The 12,500-nt window shown below is 32.0% G+C and overlaps 4 protein-coding genes across 4 annotated transcripts in view; 2 read left to right on the forward strand and 2 right to left on the reverse strand.

Annotated features, from left to right (window-relative positions):
• Window positions 1-2,904, reverse strand: part of LOC119613714 (centromere protein J) — a 3,509-nt gene extending 605 nt beyond the window's left edge. The window contains exons 1-2 of the mRNA XM_037969751.1: window positions 598-2,904; window positions 1-531 (exon numbers count right to left, since the gene is read on the reverse strand). The exon at window positions 1-531 is cut by the window's left edge and continues 605 nt beyond it. Of these exons, the coding sequence (XP_037825679.1) occupies window positions 1-531; window positions 598-2,736 (2,670 nt within the window). The 5' untranslated portion in view covers window positions 2,737-2,904. The remainder of the gene's footprint in view (window positions 532-597) is intronic.
• A 4,861-nt stretch (window positions 2,905-7,765) lies between these two features.
• Window positions 7,766-8,929, forward strand: LOC119613713 (actin-related protein 2/3 complex subunit 3). Its single transcript, XM_037969750.1, has 4 exons — window positions 7,766-8,028; window positions 8,187-8,363; window positions 8,421-8,616; window positions 8,674-8,929. The coding sequence occupies exons 1-4, from the start codon at window positions 8,023-8,025 to the stop codon at window positions 8,829-8,831; spliced, it is 537 nt and encodes a 178-aa protein (XP_037825678.1). The 5' UTR covers window positions 7,766-8,022; the 3' UTR covers window positions 8,832-8,929.
• Window positions 8,930-8,979: 50 nt separating this feature from the next.
• On the reverse strand, window positions 8,980-10,408 carry LOC119613712 (NADH-ubiquinone oxidoreductase subunit 8). The gene is made up of 3 exons (XM_037969749.1): window positions 10,206-10,408; window positions 9,314-9,762; window positions 8,980-9,235 (listed from the first exon to the last, which is right to left on the reverse strand). The coding sequence occupies exons 1-3, from the start codon at window positions 10,243-10,245 to the stop codon at window positions 9,074-9,076; spliced, it is 651 nt and encodes a 216-aa protein (XP_037825677.1). The 5' UTR covers window positions 10,246-10,408; the 3' UTR covers window positions 8,980-9,073.
• Window positions 10,409-11,623: 1,215 nt separating this feature from the next.
• Window positions 11,624-12,500, forward strand: part of LOC119613718 (GTP-binding protein Rheb homolog) — a 4,830-nt gene continuing 3,953 nt past the window's right edge. The window contains exons 1-2 of the mRNA XM_037969758.1: window positions 11,624-11,913; window positions 12,103-12,178. Coding sequence (XP_037825686.1) covers window positions 11,865-11,913; window positions 12,103-12,178 — 125 coding nt within the window. The 5' untranslated portion in view covers window positions 11,624-11,864. The remainder of the gene's footprint in view (window positions 11,914-12,102; window positions 12,179-12,500) is intronic.

A 12,500-nucleotide genomic window follows, 5' to 3' on the forward strand; every position in this document is an offset into this window, starting at 1 on the left:
CATGCGTATAATCATGCCATCGGCCGATATTTTCTTTAAATTACCATTTGGATACCAGATATCTTTGCTGCCGTCAGCATTAACAATTTCACGTTTCAGGTTATTGCTGGTGGTGTTGTTATGTCCTGCACCTGTGTTTGTGCTACGTGGTGAAGGCGGTGGCGGCTGTGGTGGCTCCGTTTGATGTGTCTGGCATTTGTTCGGGGATTTAGGTGGTGAAGGTGATTTGTTATTCCTATTGGCAGGTGTTATTTGAAATTCTTGTAGTATATCCTCTTCGTCTTCCTCATATTCATCAGCAGTCATCATGTAGTGCGACTGCTGTTGTTGTGGTGGTGATGGTGGTGATGGTGTTGTTGATTTTTTATTTGCTATGTTTTGTACATTGGAGAATCTGGTACTGGTAGTTTTATGAGCTTTTCCAAAGTTTTTATTAGCTGTGGCAGCCGCCACTATACATTTTGAAACCGTCTTGGAAGCCGATAATGTAGGGGGACCCTCTTCCGGCATGGATGTGGAAGAGTTTTGGATCTATAAAGGAAAATTATAGAGATTTAGGGCTTTATTACTTGCTTAATTATAATCGAGAAATCATACCTGTTTGGGTGCCAATTTCGCTATATTCCTATTAATCTCCAGTAAAATTTTATTATTCTGCTCCCGGCTTATCTTCAAATTTTCATTTTCCAATCGCTTATTCTCTCTCATCAATTGTTCGATTTGTTCATGCAATTTACTCTGATCTCTTTCCAAATTACGTATTTGCGTTCTTAGTCTAGCCTGAGCCGCGGTGTGATTTGATTCTTTAGTTTTTAATTGTGTTTCCAATTGCGTTACTTGTTCTCTTAGACGTTCACATTCCTTGCGTTCCTTGGCTATTAAACCTTGTGTTTTCATTTTCATACTTTGCTCAAACTGTCGCTTTTCCTCTTCCAACTTGACCCGTTCATCATGTAAATAAATTTCCATTTGGATTTTTTCATCTTTAACACGTTCCATAGCCTCGAGATGTTCTTGGGCGTGAAGGGATTTTTCCAATTCATGTTCTTGTTTGGCTTTCATTAGCAAAACATTGTTATCTTTGAAATTTTGTATTTCTTTTTCCAGTTCAATAAGTCTTAACTTAATCATATCGGTTTTTTGTTGCAAGTCCTGGCAGGCGGGTGTGTAAATGGAATTGTTGTTGTTGTTGTTTTTTAAGGAAACTGAATCTTTGCCTACTAAGGTGGTGTCGCTGGAGTTGAGTAGAGTCGTCGAGTCATTAGCTAAATGTTGATCGGCTTTGGTTTGTAAAGCAGCAAATAAAGCCTGCTTGAATTGTTCGAACAGTTCATTATTACTAGCATCTCCCTGACCTTCTTGTTCCAAACCTCCTGCCGTTAAACGTGTGCTATCATTTAAAGTACTTTCGGGTTCTTCCTCATATTCGTGGGTCTCATTAGAATCGGAAAATCTTACTCTAACCTGCGGAGTAGTTTGCTGGGGATATGAAGATTCGGTGGTTTCTATAGTTTTATGAGTAGTGTCATCTGATTCACTACTTTCTATATCTTCGGTAAGTTGTGATTCCTCCTCGTCCTCCTCTTCTGTCTGTTCTGCTTCAGCTTTCTGCGCTAATAAGACTGGTTCCAAACGTTTATTTCTCAGGTCTTCTTGGACTGGTATATTATCTTCAGATTCATTTAGTTTTTCTGTAATTCTTCTTTGCATAAACTGTTTAAGGCAGGTACTGTCCATATCAAAACTACCATTTTTAGCTTTTTGTTCCAAAAGTTCAAATATACTTTCCTCTGTCTGAGGTAATACGTCTATGCGATTTCTAGGCACTTGTAAAGGTTCTATTTCTAAAGGATCTAAAATTTTCGACCAAGCCACAACAGGAGCAATTTGTGGGGGAGTTTTCTCGGGAATTTTTGATTTTTCATCTGTAAATTGTACTTTTGCGGTAGAGGCTAAAGAATTTGTCTTAGAAACTGGTAATTTTTTATTTGCTGCATACAAAGACTTATTATCCGGGGTAGAACTGCAAGTATTTTTGGACGAAATTAACAAATTCTGGAAACGCTGCTCATGAGCATCTAGAGTTAAGGGAGGATTTGTTGTTGTCAATTCATTTCGTTTAGTAGATTTTGTATTTATAATTGTAGGCTTTTTAAAACTATTAGACGGTTTTAATCTTAAACTGGGATGGGCATTAGCATACTTATATTTTGGCAAGTTATTGAGCCTGAATTCATTGGGATCAATTTTAAAGCGCTGCTTAAGACCCTCACCTCTCTTCAAGAAAGGTTTCTTAGGTTTATTTGGATGCAATTCCAAACCTTGTTCTGTTTCATAGCCAGAAGTTAAGGTCTTATAAGAATGAGGTTCTAAATCATTTTCATGACAATCATTATCGGTTTCCTCATCTCCCTCCTGTTGAGAATTTTGTAAACTTTCTTCAGTACTTTGTTCCTCATATTCTTCTTGCTCGTTAGCGGCCAAATCTTCTTCCCTTGCACCTCTTTGTACATCCTGCAACAAACTAATTTCTTGATCACTTTGCAAACCCAACATTTGATACATATTCTGCTGCTCCAAGCCCAACATTTGCCTCTGCATAGTTTGTCTGGCCTCCAGCAACTTTTTCTGCTCATCTTGCCACTTATTCAACTCTTCCAGCCTTTTTACTATGTCGGCCTGTTTAGCCGAAGGATTATTATTTGGGGAATTTGTGTTTAATTCGGTTTGTAACATTTCTCAACATTTAATTTATGTCTTATTTTAGATTATTTTAATTTTATTGCTACAATGTTTGAATTTTCTACATAGAAATATGAAAATCTATAGATTTTTATTAAAATATAAAGAAAATTTGAAATTTTGCGCTGTTTTGCTCGCTCTCGTAAGAAAATTTGTTTATTTACTTGTCAAAATTGTCAAACAAAGCAAAGTTTACTGCCCAGAGCCCTGCGCCGACAAATATTAACGGCTGCGGGGGCTGACACTAAAAATATCGGCGGCGGCTTAAAATCGACTGTAAGCCGGCTAAGTTCTCATATACGCTTAATTTTAAAATTTTCAAAGATTTTAAATAAAAACGGTATCCGAGAGATAAAAAAGTGGGACTTTGTATATAATTTATAACAATGAAATAGAGCAAGCACAAAAGTTGTGTGAGAAATTATGCAGGGATGGAAAAAAAATTAAAAAAAAAGAATTTAAAAATTGATTAATTCTTAAAAATTAAAAACAAATCCTTTATTTTTGCCGCATAGTGTAATCTATATAATAAAATTTTGAATAATCTAAATAACATTTTAATTTGTTTTTTTTTTTTAACTTTAATTTTTAATACGTAATTAAAAGCGCCTATCAAAATTAATTATCATACCTCTACGTGAAACATAAATAAAATAGGAAAAACTTTAAAAAAGTTCCTTTTTATTATTTGATCCAGATCACCAAATATTGGTCAAGGACACACATTTTGGGAAACGGTATCTTATAATGGACCACGAGATGACAAAAGTCAATTTATTTTCAATAGCTGTCGGCGGTAACATGGCAGCCAGCAAATCCATTAGCATTATTTTGCAGACACAAGCACACCCCGCAGCATTGTAAAATAATTTCAATTGTGTTATGCCAGTCAAAAGTGCTTGCCTTCTCGCAGCTTTTAGAGCAACGGTTCCAAAATGGGGGTCCGCGGACTCCTAGTGGTCCGTAGCAAAATCCTAGGGGGTCCGCGAAGACCAACGAAAAAAACATGAATAAACAATATTTTTTTTTATATACTTATGTGAAAAAATATTAAAAATATCTCCAATTTTTTTTTGTTCAATAATCCCAGATTTTTGGTGACTTTTTGAATTTCATTTTTTTCAGTTGTTTATCAGGGCGAAGCTATGCCCTACACATTTACTGTATCACTTTTTTAAAGTAAAGTATTACGTGATTTGCAATTTTTATTTCCTGTATATATACTGAAATATAAACCTATAATACTCTGCCTTACAAGGGATACTGGTTTCACTGGCAGGCCACATTTCCATTCCGACGTGATACACAGATTTTAACTTGATTATTAAATTAACATCAGAAAATCCATAGCGTTACGCGTAAGTATTCAAAACCACGCAGTGAAATAACTGAACCGAGTACTTTCACAAAGATTTCAAGTCATATTTTATGCGTATAACTCATTCCGCAACAACATCGAAGAAGTCCAAATTCCTTATATTATATTCCCGAAAAATTAGCTTACATACTCAACTCACCCCTCTGCAATCGCAACAAATTCTAAAAACGCTGTGTCAGGGGGCTGATAGAAGGTTTACTCAAAAAGGCCTATTAAACGGTCTTCCGTTGAAGGCCTATTAGAAGATCTGGCGCACTGTGGAAAATTTTGATTTCCGTATCGAAAATGGTTTTTGCAAAGTTTGGATTTTTGATAAAAAAATGTATATTTCGTAAAACTGAGATGACGTACTACACTAATATGTATAGACAAAGTTTTTTAACGCATCGTTTATACACTGAAAATAATCCATGCTTAACTTTACGAAAAAAAATTTCGTAACTACTTTTTTCGTAATATATACGAAAATTTCGTGTATAATACGAAATATTGTTTAATCAACCCCTTTTCTAATTTTACGAAAGTACGAAAACCTGTCGTAATATCTTTTTACGAAAGTACGAAAACCTGTCGTAATATCTTTTTTCGTATATATTAAGAAACTTTGTTTTATTTTACAAAAATAATTTCGTTAAGGCATGTAATATTTAACGAAAGTGACGAATTTTTTTCGTAACAAAATTATTTAGTAATATACAAGAATTATTTTTGATTTTACAAAAAAAAATATTTTGTTACGAATTTTTTTTTTATTATTTTCGTAATTTTAAGCGAGTTAAATTAAACGTAATTTTAAATTTACAGGAAATTAGCTGCCTAATTTCTTAAGTTTTAGAAGGCGAACATTTGATAATAAAAATTTTGGTTTATTTTAAACTAAAAGTATGTAGGTATTGACCTAATCTTGATGGAAATAATATTTTGAAAATTATTATCCAATTTGAAATATAAAAGTCACACATACTGAATGAAGGTGCTTAGCGTTTAAATATAAGAGGTTTAAAATATATCAGTAAATAATTAAATCTTTGAAGTATCTGTTAAACATAAAAAAATTGTTTTTTTTTTTAATTCGCAATCTTTTTCTAAATTTACAATAATTATTTTAAAAGAACTAACATATTTATGTCTTTAAAAAAAATCGTAAAATGAACAAATTTTTTTTCAAAAATTATATAAAATTATTTTGCATTTTACTAAAATATTTCGTACAATTTCGTATATATTACGAAAGAATTTCGTGGTGCGAAACCACGAAGCATTTCGTACAATGTACGACATTTTTCGTGTATATTAGGCATGTATTATTTTCAGTGTAAGTACATGAAACTAAAGTTTGAAATTAGGCATTTTTACATTAAATATTGAAAAGTATTTTGAAGCTCAAAGTTGAATGCAATTTTTTTATACTTTTAATTAAAGTCCAAGTATCTGTTATATATTTTTCAAAAGGGGATATAAGCAAAATTAATTTACATTTTATAAATTTTAATTATATCTTATACGTTGCATACTTTAAGAACTTAAAAATGCGGAATTTTTCTACATTAAATTTAAACTTTGAAAAGGATTTTAACTATGTAAGTGCACACGAGTACCCAGGAAAATCCTTTAGATGTTATATAGCATCACATATTATGTGATATTCATCTGCAATTATCTGCGATTAACGAAACAAAATAAAACTACACAAATTTGTCTTTAAAATCCTGTGAAAAGGATACCCACTGCACGAATTTGATTAAACTCATTAATAAGACGGAAAAAAGTCTTGTTAATACATGTCTAGATTTTAAAGAATATATGTATATAGCGAAACAAGAAAGTTATTGTTTATATGAAAATGTCATATATGTATGTATTTTTCACTGTTTGGCGGACCGATCCTCATAATTTTAGGTTTTATATAGGTTGCGGTTCCTAAAAAAGTTTTTTTTCGTCGAATTCCATTATTACATCTACATTTGAAAGCCATTTTTGTGCGTTTTAGTCATTTTCTGAAGAACATCTCATATGGGTTTAGGGTGAATTATGCTTCGATTGTCATAAAATTTGGTAGACATATTTTCGTTTCAACAAAACTTATTTCATTATGGTAGGTATTATTAAAATCAATTATTGAGATTTACATATATAATGCATACTAAGGTGATCTTTGCTATTTATTAAAATTGTGATGATCCAATTGAGTACGCATAATGCAGACCTGTTCCAACAGGCCATTCGAAATGAAGTGATATTCATTCAAATCCAAACACATTTCCTCATTTCTTCTAAAGTTATTTTGCCATTCTTGATGATACAGACGCAAGTACATCAAGTGATCGGAAGGAATACCATCAGTTTTTTTATTAATGATTCATATAGTGTGACAACTCTAAGGGATCTAAAGTCGACATAAAGCCCACAATGGTTAGTACCGGATCCAAGCATTGCAATTATGTAAATAACAAACACCAATATTTTGCCCAAACATCTATATAAGACGACAGCCTTGCCAGGTTATATCCTCTAGGTCCGTGAAGACATTCTCTACAGTGCGATAAATTTGTATTAAAGGCGACTTAACAATTGTTTCTTGTAAATATTTGGCCACCATAGTGTTTGGAGACAACAAGAGCTTCACTGAAAAGCACACCAGACAGACATCGCGCTCTATTATTGTTGTATGGTAGTGATTCTGCTGATATCAATGGTATAATAATAATTATGTATCCTTGTGGTAACCCCTGGATACGGCAATCAGCGTCCGTACATTGCCTCTAGGTGATAATATACCATGTCACCACTAGCCGACCGACCACCACCCACCTAGGTGACTAGGGAGGTTTACAATTGCCACTCTCTTGTGGGCATTCTTCCAGTAGACCATCATGATGCCTCCTCTTTCTTAAAAAGAAAGACGTTAATCTTCTAGATCTCACAAACAGGCCAAATCAATCAATATTTTTAGTATTTACACTTAAAAACTTTTTCAATAAACAATTATGTTATTTCCAATAACAAAATTATATATATTTTATAACTTTTTTAAAAAAATTCAAACAATTTCCAAACTGAACACGTTCTACGTTTGTTACAAACTCAAATAAAGAATTTGCTAAAATTGGCGCGAAAACATGCGACTGCGCGCAAAAAATTGCGGAATTTTTCCTTCAAACAGATTTTGTTTGATGTCCCATTTAAAATACATTTGTTTGACGACCTAGGAAACTCTGGTTTGTCAAACAGCAATGTATTTTTCGTATCTCGTGTTTGCTACAAACACAAAGTGTTTGAAGTAAAAGCAGCGACTCGAATTAGGCGCGTAAACACGAAAATATCTGAGGCGAAGCAAATACATCGAACGTTGAGCACTTTGCTCCGTTGTTTTACACCGGCCAAATTTCAATGAGCGGCTTATTATTAGATAAATAAAAAACTAGCTTAAATGAAAACAAATTAATTTTATATTGTAAAATTCCATAAATTTAGCGAAAGTGGTCTGTAATGTGGACAAAATATGGCGAAATTGTCAAGCCGTATTGAGCTGAAAAAATTATCGGCGGCTTTGACATTTTGTTCGGCGGCTAGGCTTAGTCGACGGCTTAAGCCAATTCGGCGCAAGTCTCTGTTACTGCCCGAGCGAATTCGGATTTTGTGGGATGCCACACAGCAAAATCAAAAAAATATAGGAATATAAAACTCTAGCAAAATGTAAACAAATCAGTTTATTTACAATACGACAACTCTGCAAACGGCAAATTTCATACTGACATTTAAACATCCCTGTTTTTGTAGTATTATCATTTGACATTTCTAAAAAAAGTCTGAAAAAACTTAAAGAATTTGTTTTCATTGTGAAAAATTACAAGAATATTATAAATTAAACAAGTTTTAAGCATTTAATAGCAACAAACAAAATGCCGGTAAGTTAAACTAAAAACCTAAAACAAAAATAAAAGCTAAATAGACTTAGAAACTCCAAAATATATTAATCCCTCCTAGGGTGGGGTTAAAAACAAAGGTTTCTTCCTAAAACTATAAACATTCTACCCTTTTTACTTAATTTATGTCTCTTATCCAGGCTTATCATTCCACCATTAAAGAGTTTCCCTCGATGGTTGGTAATATGGCTATATTACCTTTGAGAACTCAGTACCGAGGACCAGCTCCAGCACAAATGAGTAATGATAACGATATCATTGATGAGTCACTGTACTACTTTAAAGCAAATGTATTCTTTCGCACCTATGAGATAAAGGTATAAACAACATAAATAGAAAAGACCAATTTCATTATTAATTATTATATTTTTCAGTCGGAAGTGGATCGTACTTTAATTTATATTACTTTATATATAACGGAATGTTTGAAGAAACTGCAACGCTGTTCCAATAAGAATCAAGGCCAACAAGAAATGTATAGCTTGGCCATATCCAAATTTGATTTACCTGGAGAGGCTGGTTTTCCCTTAAACGCTGTATATGCCAAGCCACAAACGGCACAGGATTCAGGTATCTATAATACTCATTTCAATAGTAACTTGACAGTATCTTCTTATTATATTACAGAATTAATGAGACAGTATTTATTGCAATTGCGACATGAAACTGGCAACCGTGTTTTGGAGAAAGTATTTAACACTGAAGATGGTAAACCTAACAAATGGTGGATCTGTTTTGCCAAAAAGAAGTTCATGGAGAAATCATTATCTGGCCCAGGTCAATAAAATCCTTAAGACTTAAGGCTTGTTATAAGATAAAGACTTCCATTTATAAAAAGGGCATTATATAGCTACAACAAATTTCTTACTTTTTAATTAAAAAACCTAGTTTGTTTTAGTATTTCAACTAAATATTTAATGAAATTAACACATATTCATACACAGTTTAAATTTATATTTATTTTAAGCTACATCATTAACATCCTTAAAGGAAACATTTGCTCTTTTTTCTCTATTCTCCGAGAATCTTAACGATACAAATGATCGGCTTGTAAATTGGAGGCAATCTCAGATTCCCACTTATCACCATTGCTTAAGAGTTTTTCCTTGTTATACAATAATTCTTCATGTGTTTCAGTGGAGAATTCAAAATTGGGTCCCTCCACAATAGCATCAACAGGACAGGCTTCCTAAAATAACAAACAATAAAAAAGCAATTAATTGTTGTACTCAATATATATGCAAATTTAAAAAAACAAAACACCCACCTGACAGAAACCACAGTAGATACATTTAGTCATATCAATATCATAACGGGTGGTTCTTCTGCTGCCATCAGCACGTTCCTCAGCCTCAATTGTAATAGCCTGAGCGGGGCAAATGGCTTCGCATAATTTGCAGGCAATGCAACGTTCCTCACCACTGGGATAACGACGCAAAGCATGTTCACCACGGAATCTGGGCGACAAAGGTCCCTTTTCGAAGGGATAATTGATGGTGGCAGGCTCCTTGAAAATGTGAGCCAATGTAACACCAAAACCACGCATCAATTCACTGAGGAAAATGGTAGAGGCCGCTCTATCAGTGACATCCTTCAAATCCATGCTTTCCTCTTTGTTGTTGACATATTTATAACCTGCTGGAACATGGACAATGTCTTTGGCTTCCTGAGGATTGCTGCTCATCAAACGAGAACTGGCAGCAAACATGCGCTGGCCTAGAAAACAAAATATATTAATAAATGGCACTTAAAAGCTTTTTGCACTTATCAAAAAAAATATATATATTTATTGAGAAATCTACTGTAATCAAATAGCCTTAAACTATGAATATTTTTTACTCCCGGTCACTTAATGCTACAAAACACTTCACTTAACACCACTGTCTCTGCCGGGGTAATTGTTTACACCAGCAAAATTGCAGGTTCGTAATAAAATGAAGCTTAAATCTTGACTTCTATAAGGTTCTTAAATCCTGGAGCACATTATCCATATTAACGACAACATTTAAACATAAATTGCACTTAAATTCTTGGCCAAAATTCAATATTTTTGCACTTTTTTGATGACATAAGTGACCATAACCTCAATTTAAGAAAAACACAAATTCCTGTTATATTTCCAAGGAATATTTGCCTATATTGTTTATAAAACCAATTACCATTACGTGAAGCCGTGAATAGTCTCATAGACAAAGACATGGTTCCTTGGTTAAACGTCGAAAATCCTTTACGAAAGAAATTTATTTAATTTACTAACAAAAAAATTGTATTTTTTTGTTTTTGACAAGAAGAACTAAAAATCAATGCGAATGTCAAAAGATGTAAAGAAAAAAAAAACAACAAACATATGTTTTCTCTTTATGGATATGGCAGCACTGATATATTTACTGCGTTTTGTTTTGATCGTAAAATTCGTTGGTGTTTTTTCAATGGATAGTATGATTACAATTCGAGTGACAACCACAATTGATTCAAATAGTTCTTTAAACGTGAGATATACATAAAAGGATTTATCGCACAATTAAGATTTTATTTTTGAGTAAACTAGATGGATGTTTAGATAGATAAATAGATACACAGAAGGAAAAATAAATAAACATTCAATTCTATGTAACGATCAGCTTATAATTGAAACCATAATTGTCTATGAAATCCAGCATACTCTTTATTTTTATCATGCTAACTCCACAATTAAAGATTTTGGAAAAATTGTAATAATAACGGGTTTTTCCAACCTATTTATTTGATTTCTTGTCAAATAAAACGTCAGCCACAAACTATACAGAAGTGTCACCTTTGACATTTAAAAACCCTATGCATTAGCTACATGAATCTACTACACATCATTTCTTCTACTTTGTAGTTAAATAATATTAATTCTTTATTTCATATTCATAACTGCTTAATAAAGTTGTTGATGGTTTACTGTAAGAATTTTGTATGAAATATGTAAGTAATAAACCTAAATTAAACGATTAATATCTGCATAAATAAGTGTATTAAACATTGGACAAACTGACACATAATCCCCACTTTCAAGGACATTTATATCTTAAAAACGCCTAGATTAATGAAATGTTCATGATTTTAGCTTTTTAATAGTATGGTTACTCCCTTTAAAAGGCCAGCTGTTTACTACTATACCGTTGGTTAGAAAGAGACGACTATAAGAATTAACCATATGTCTCTTAAAGTTGCCAGATGCCGACATATATAACAAAATATAAATATTTTATTATGTTTTTAATATAATTCAATTAATTTTTATATTAATGTCTATGTTTAAAACTAAAAACAAACTATCCGCCGTTAAACATTGTTTTCTTTAACAAAACATTCGTAATCTTATAAGATTAGTAACAAAAGGTCCAGGTATGGAGAAGTGCTATTTAAATTCGTAGAGAATTCTAAACAAAACTGCACTATTTTATTCAAGTGAATCTTGTAAGATGAAATAAATATGTTAATTATAACAAAATAAAATTTCTAAAATAAAAAAGTATAATAAAACCAAAAGCTTAACAATTACTTTTTCTCTTTACAATCTAAATTTACTTTAAAAAAGTACTAAATAAGACAAGCAGTTACAAAAAGTACTCAAAGAAACGAATTAACGATAGTATTGAATTTTCCATTCCTGCTAAAAAGACATTTTAGGTGAGGTTCATATAATTCGCTGTGGTATTTAGGAAAAAATCTCAATTTTAACTTGCAACTACAAAATAAATTAAAAATTTATACAAAATATCATTAATTAAGTATTAAGTGACAATAATTGTGGTTTAGTGATTAAAAGAAAAGCAATTAATAGAAGAAAAATGCCACCAAAAGAACGTAATATTGCTATGATGGGCTACAGAAGTGTGGGTAAGTTGGTTGATTGGTTCTTTTTTCATTCGTTTTCTTTTTAATACTCTTGTGTCGTTTTTTATTTTTTAATTATTTTTTTTCTTTATACTTTTGCGTTTTATTTATTTATTATTATGTTGTTGTTTTAAATGGAAAAATTCAATGTAATATTTACGTTTTTTTTTTGTTTATTTCTTATTTTTACAGGCAAATCCTCTTTGAGTATACAATTTGTAGAGGGACAATTTGTGGATTCCTATGATCCAACAATAGAAAATAGTAAGTACGATTATAATTGTATTTTAATTTCAATTTGGAGGGGGTTTTGGTAGGAAGAGTAACAACCTTTAACATATTGTTTTAATTTTCTCAGAAAAAAACGAAATGTTTTTAGTTTAATGTTTTATATTTTTTTATTACAAAACTGCGTAGTTTTTGTATATTATTCATCATAAGGTGTAATTTGTATTCGAGTCCAGTTTAACCTACTTTCTTTTGCAATTTTTTTAAAATACTCGTTTAATGTTTTATGTCAAGGTTAATGTTTATTTCATATAGACTGGCAGTCAGATAGATATCTTATAGAGGGAAGAGGGCATCGTATG

Source organism: Lucilia sericata, unplaced genomic scaffold (genome assembly GCF_015586225.1).
Source record: "Lucilia sericata isolate MDLA Ls3-8-SP2 unplaced genomic scaffold, ASM1558622v1 Contig002260F_arrow, whole genome shotgun sequence".
Lineage (NCBI taxonomy): Eukaryota > Metazoa > Arthropoda > Insecta > Diptera > Calliphoridae > Lucilia > Lucilia sericata.

Coding starts and splice junctions, on each gene's coding strand:
- LOC119613713 (XM_037969750.1), top strand. Junction 8,364..8,420: donor TTCGCACCTATGAGATAAAG/GTATAAACAACA, acceptor TATATTTTTCAG/TCGGAAGTGGATCGTACTTT. Junction 8,617..8,673: donor ACAAACGGCACAGGATTCAG/GTATCTATAATA, acceptor ATTATATTACAG/AATTAATGAGACAGTATTTA.
- LOC119613712 (XM_037969749.1), bottom strand. CDS start 10,245: ATGTCTTTGTCTATGAGACTATTCACGGCTTCACGTAATG. Junction 9,763..10,205: donor ATTCACGGCTTCACGTAATG/GTAATTGGTTTT, acceptor TTTGTTTTCTAG/GCCAGCGCATGTTTGCTGCC. Junction 9,236..9,313: donor TCTACTGTGGTTTCTGTCAG/GTGGGTGTTTTG, acceptor TTGTTATTTTAG/GAAGCCTGTCCTGTTGATGC.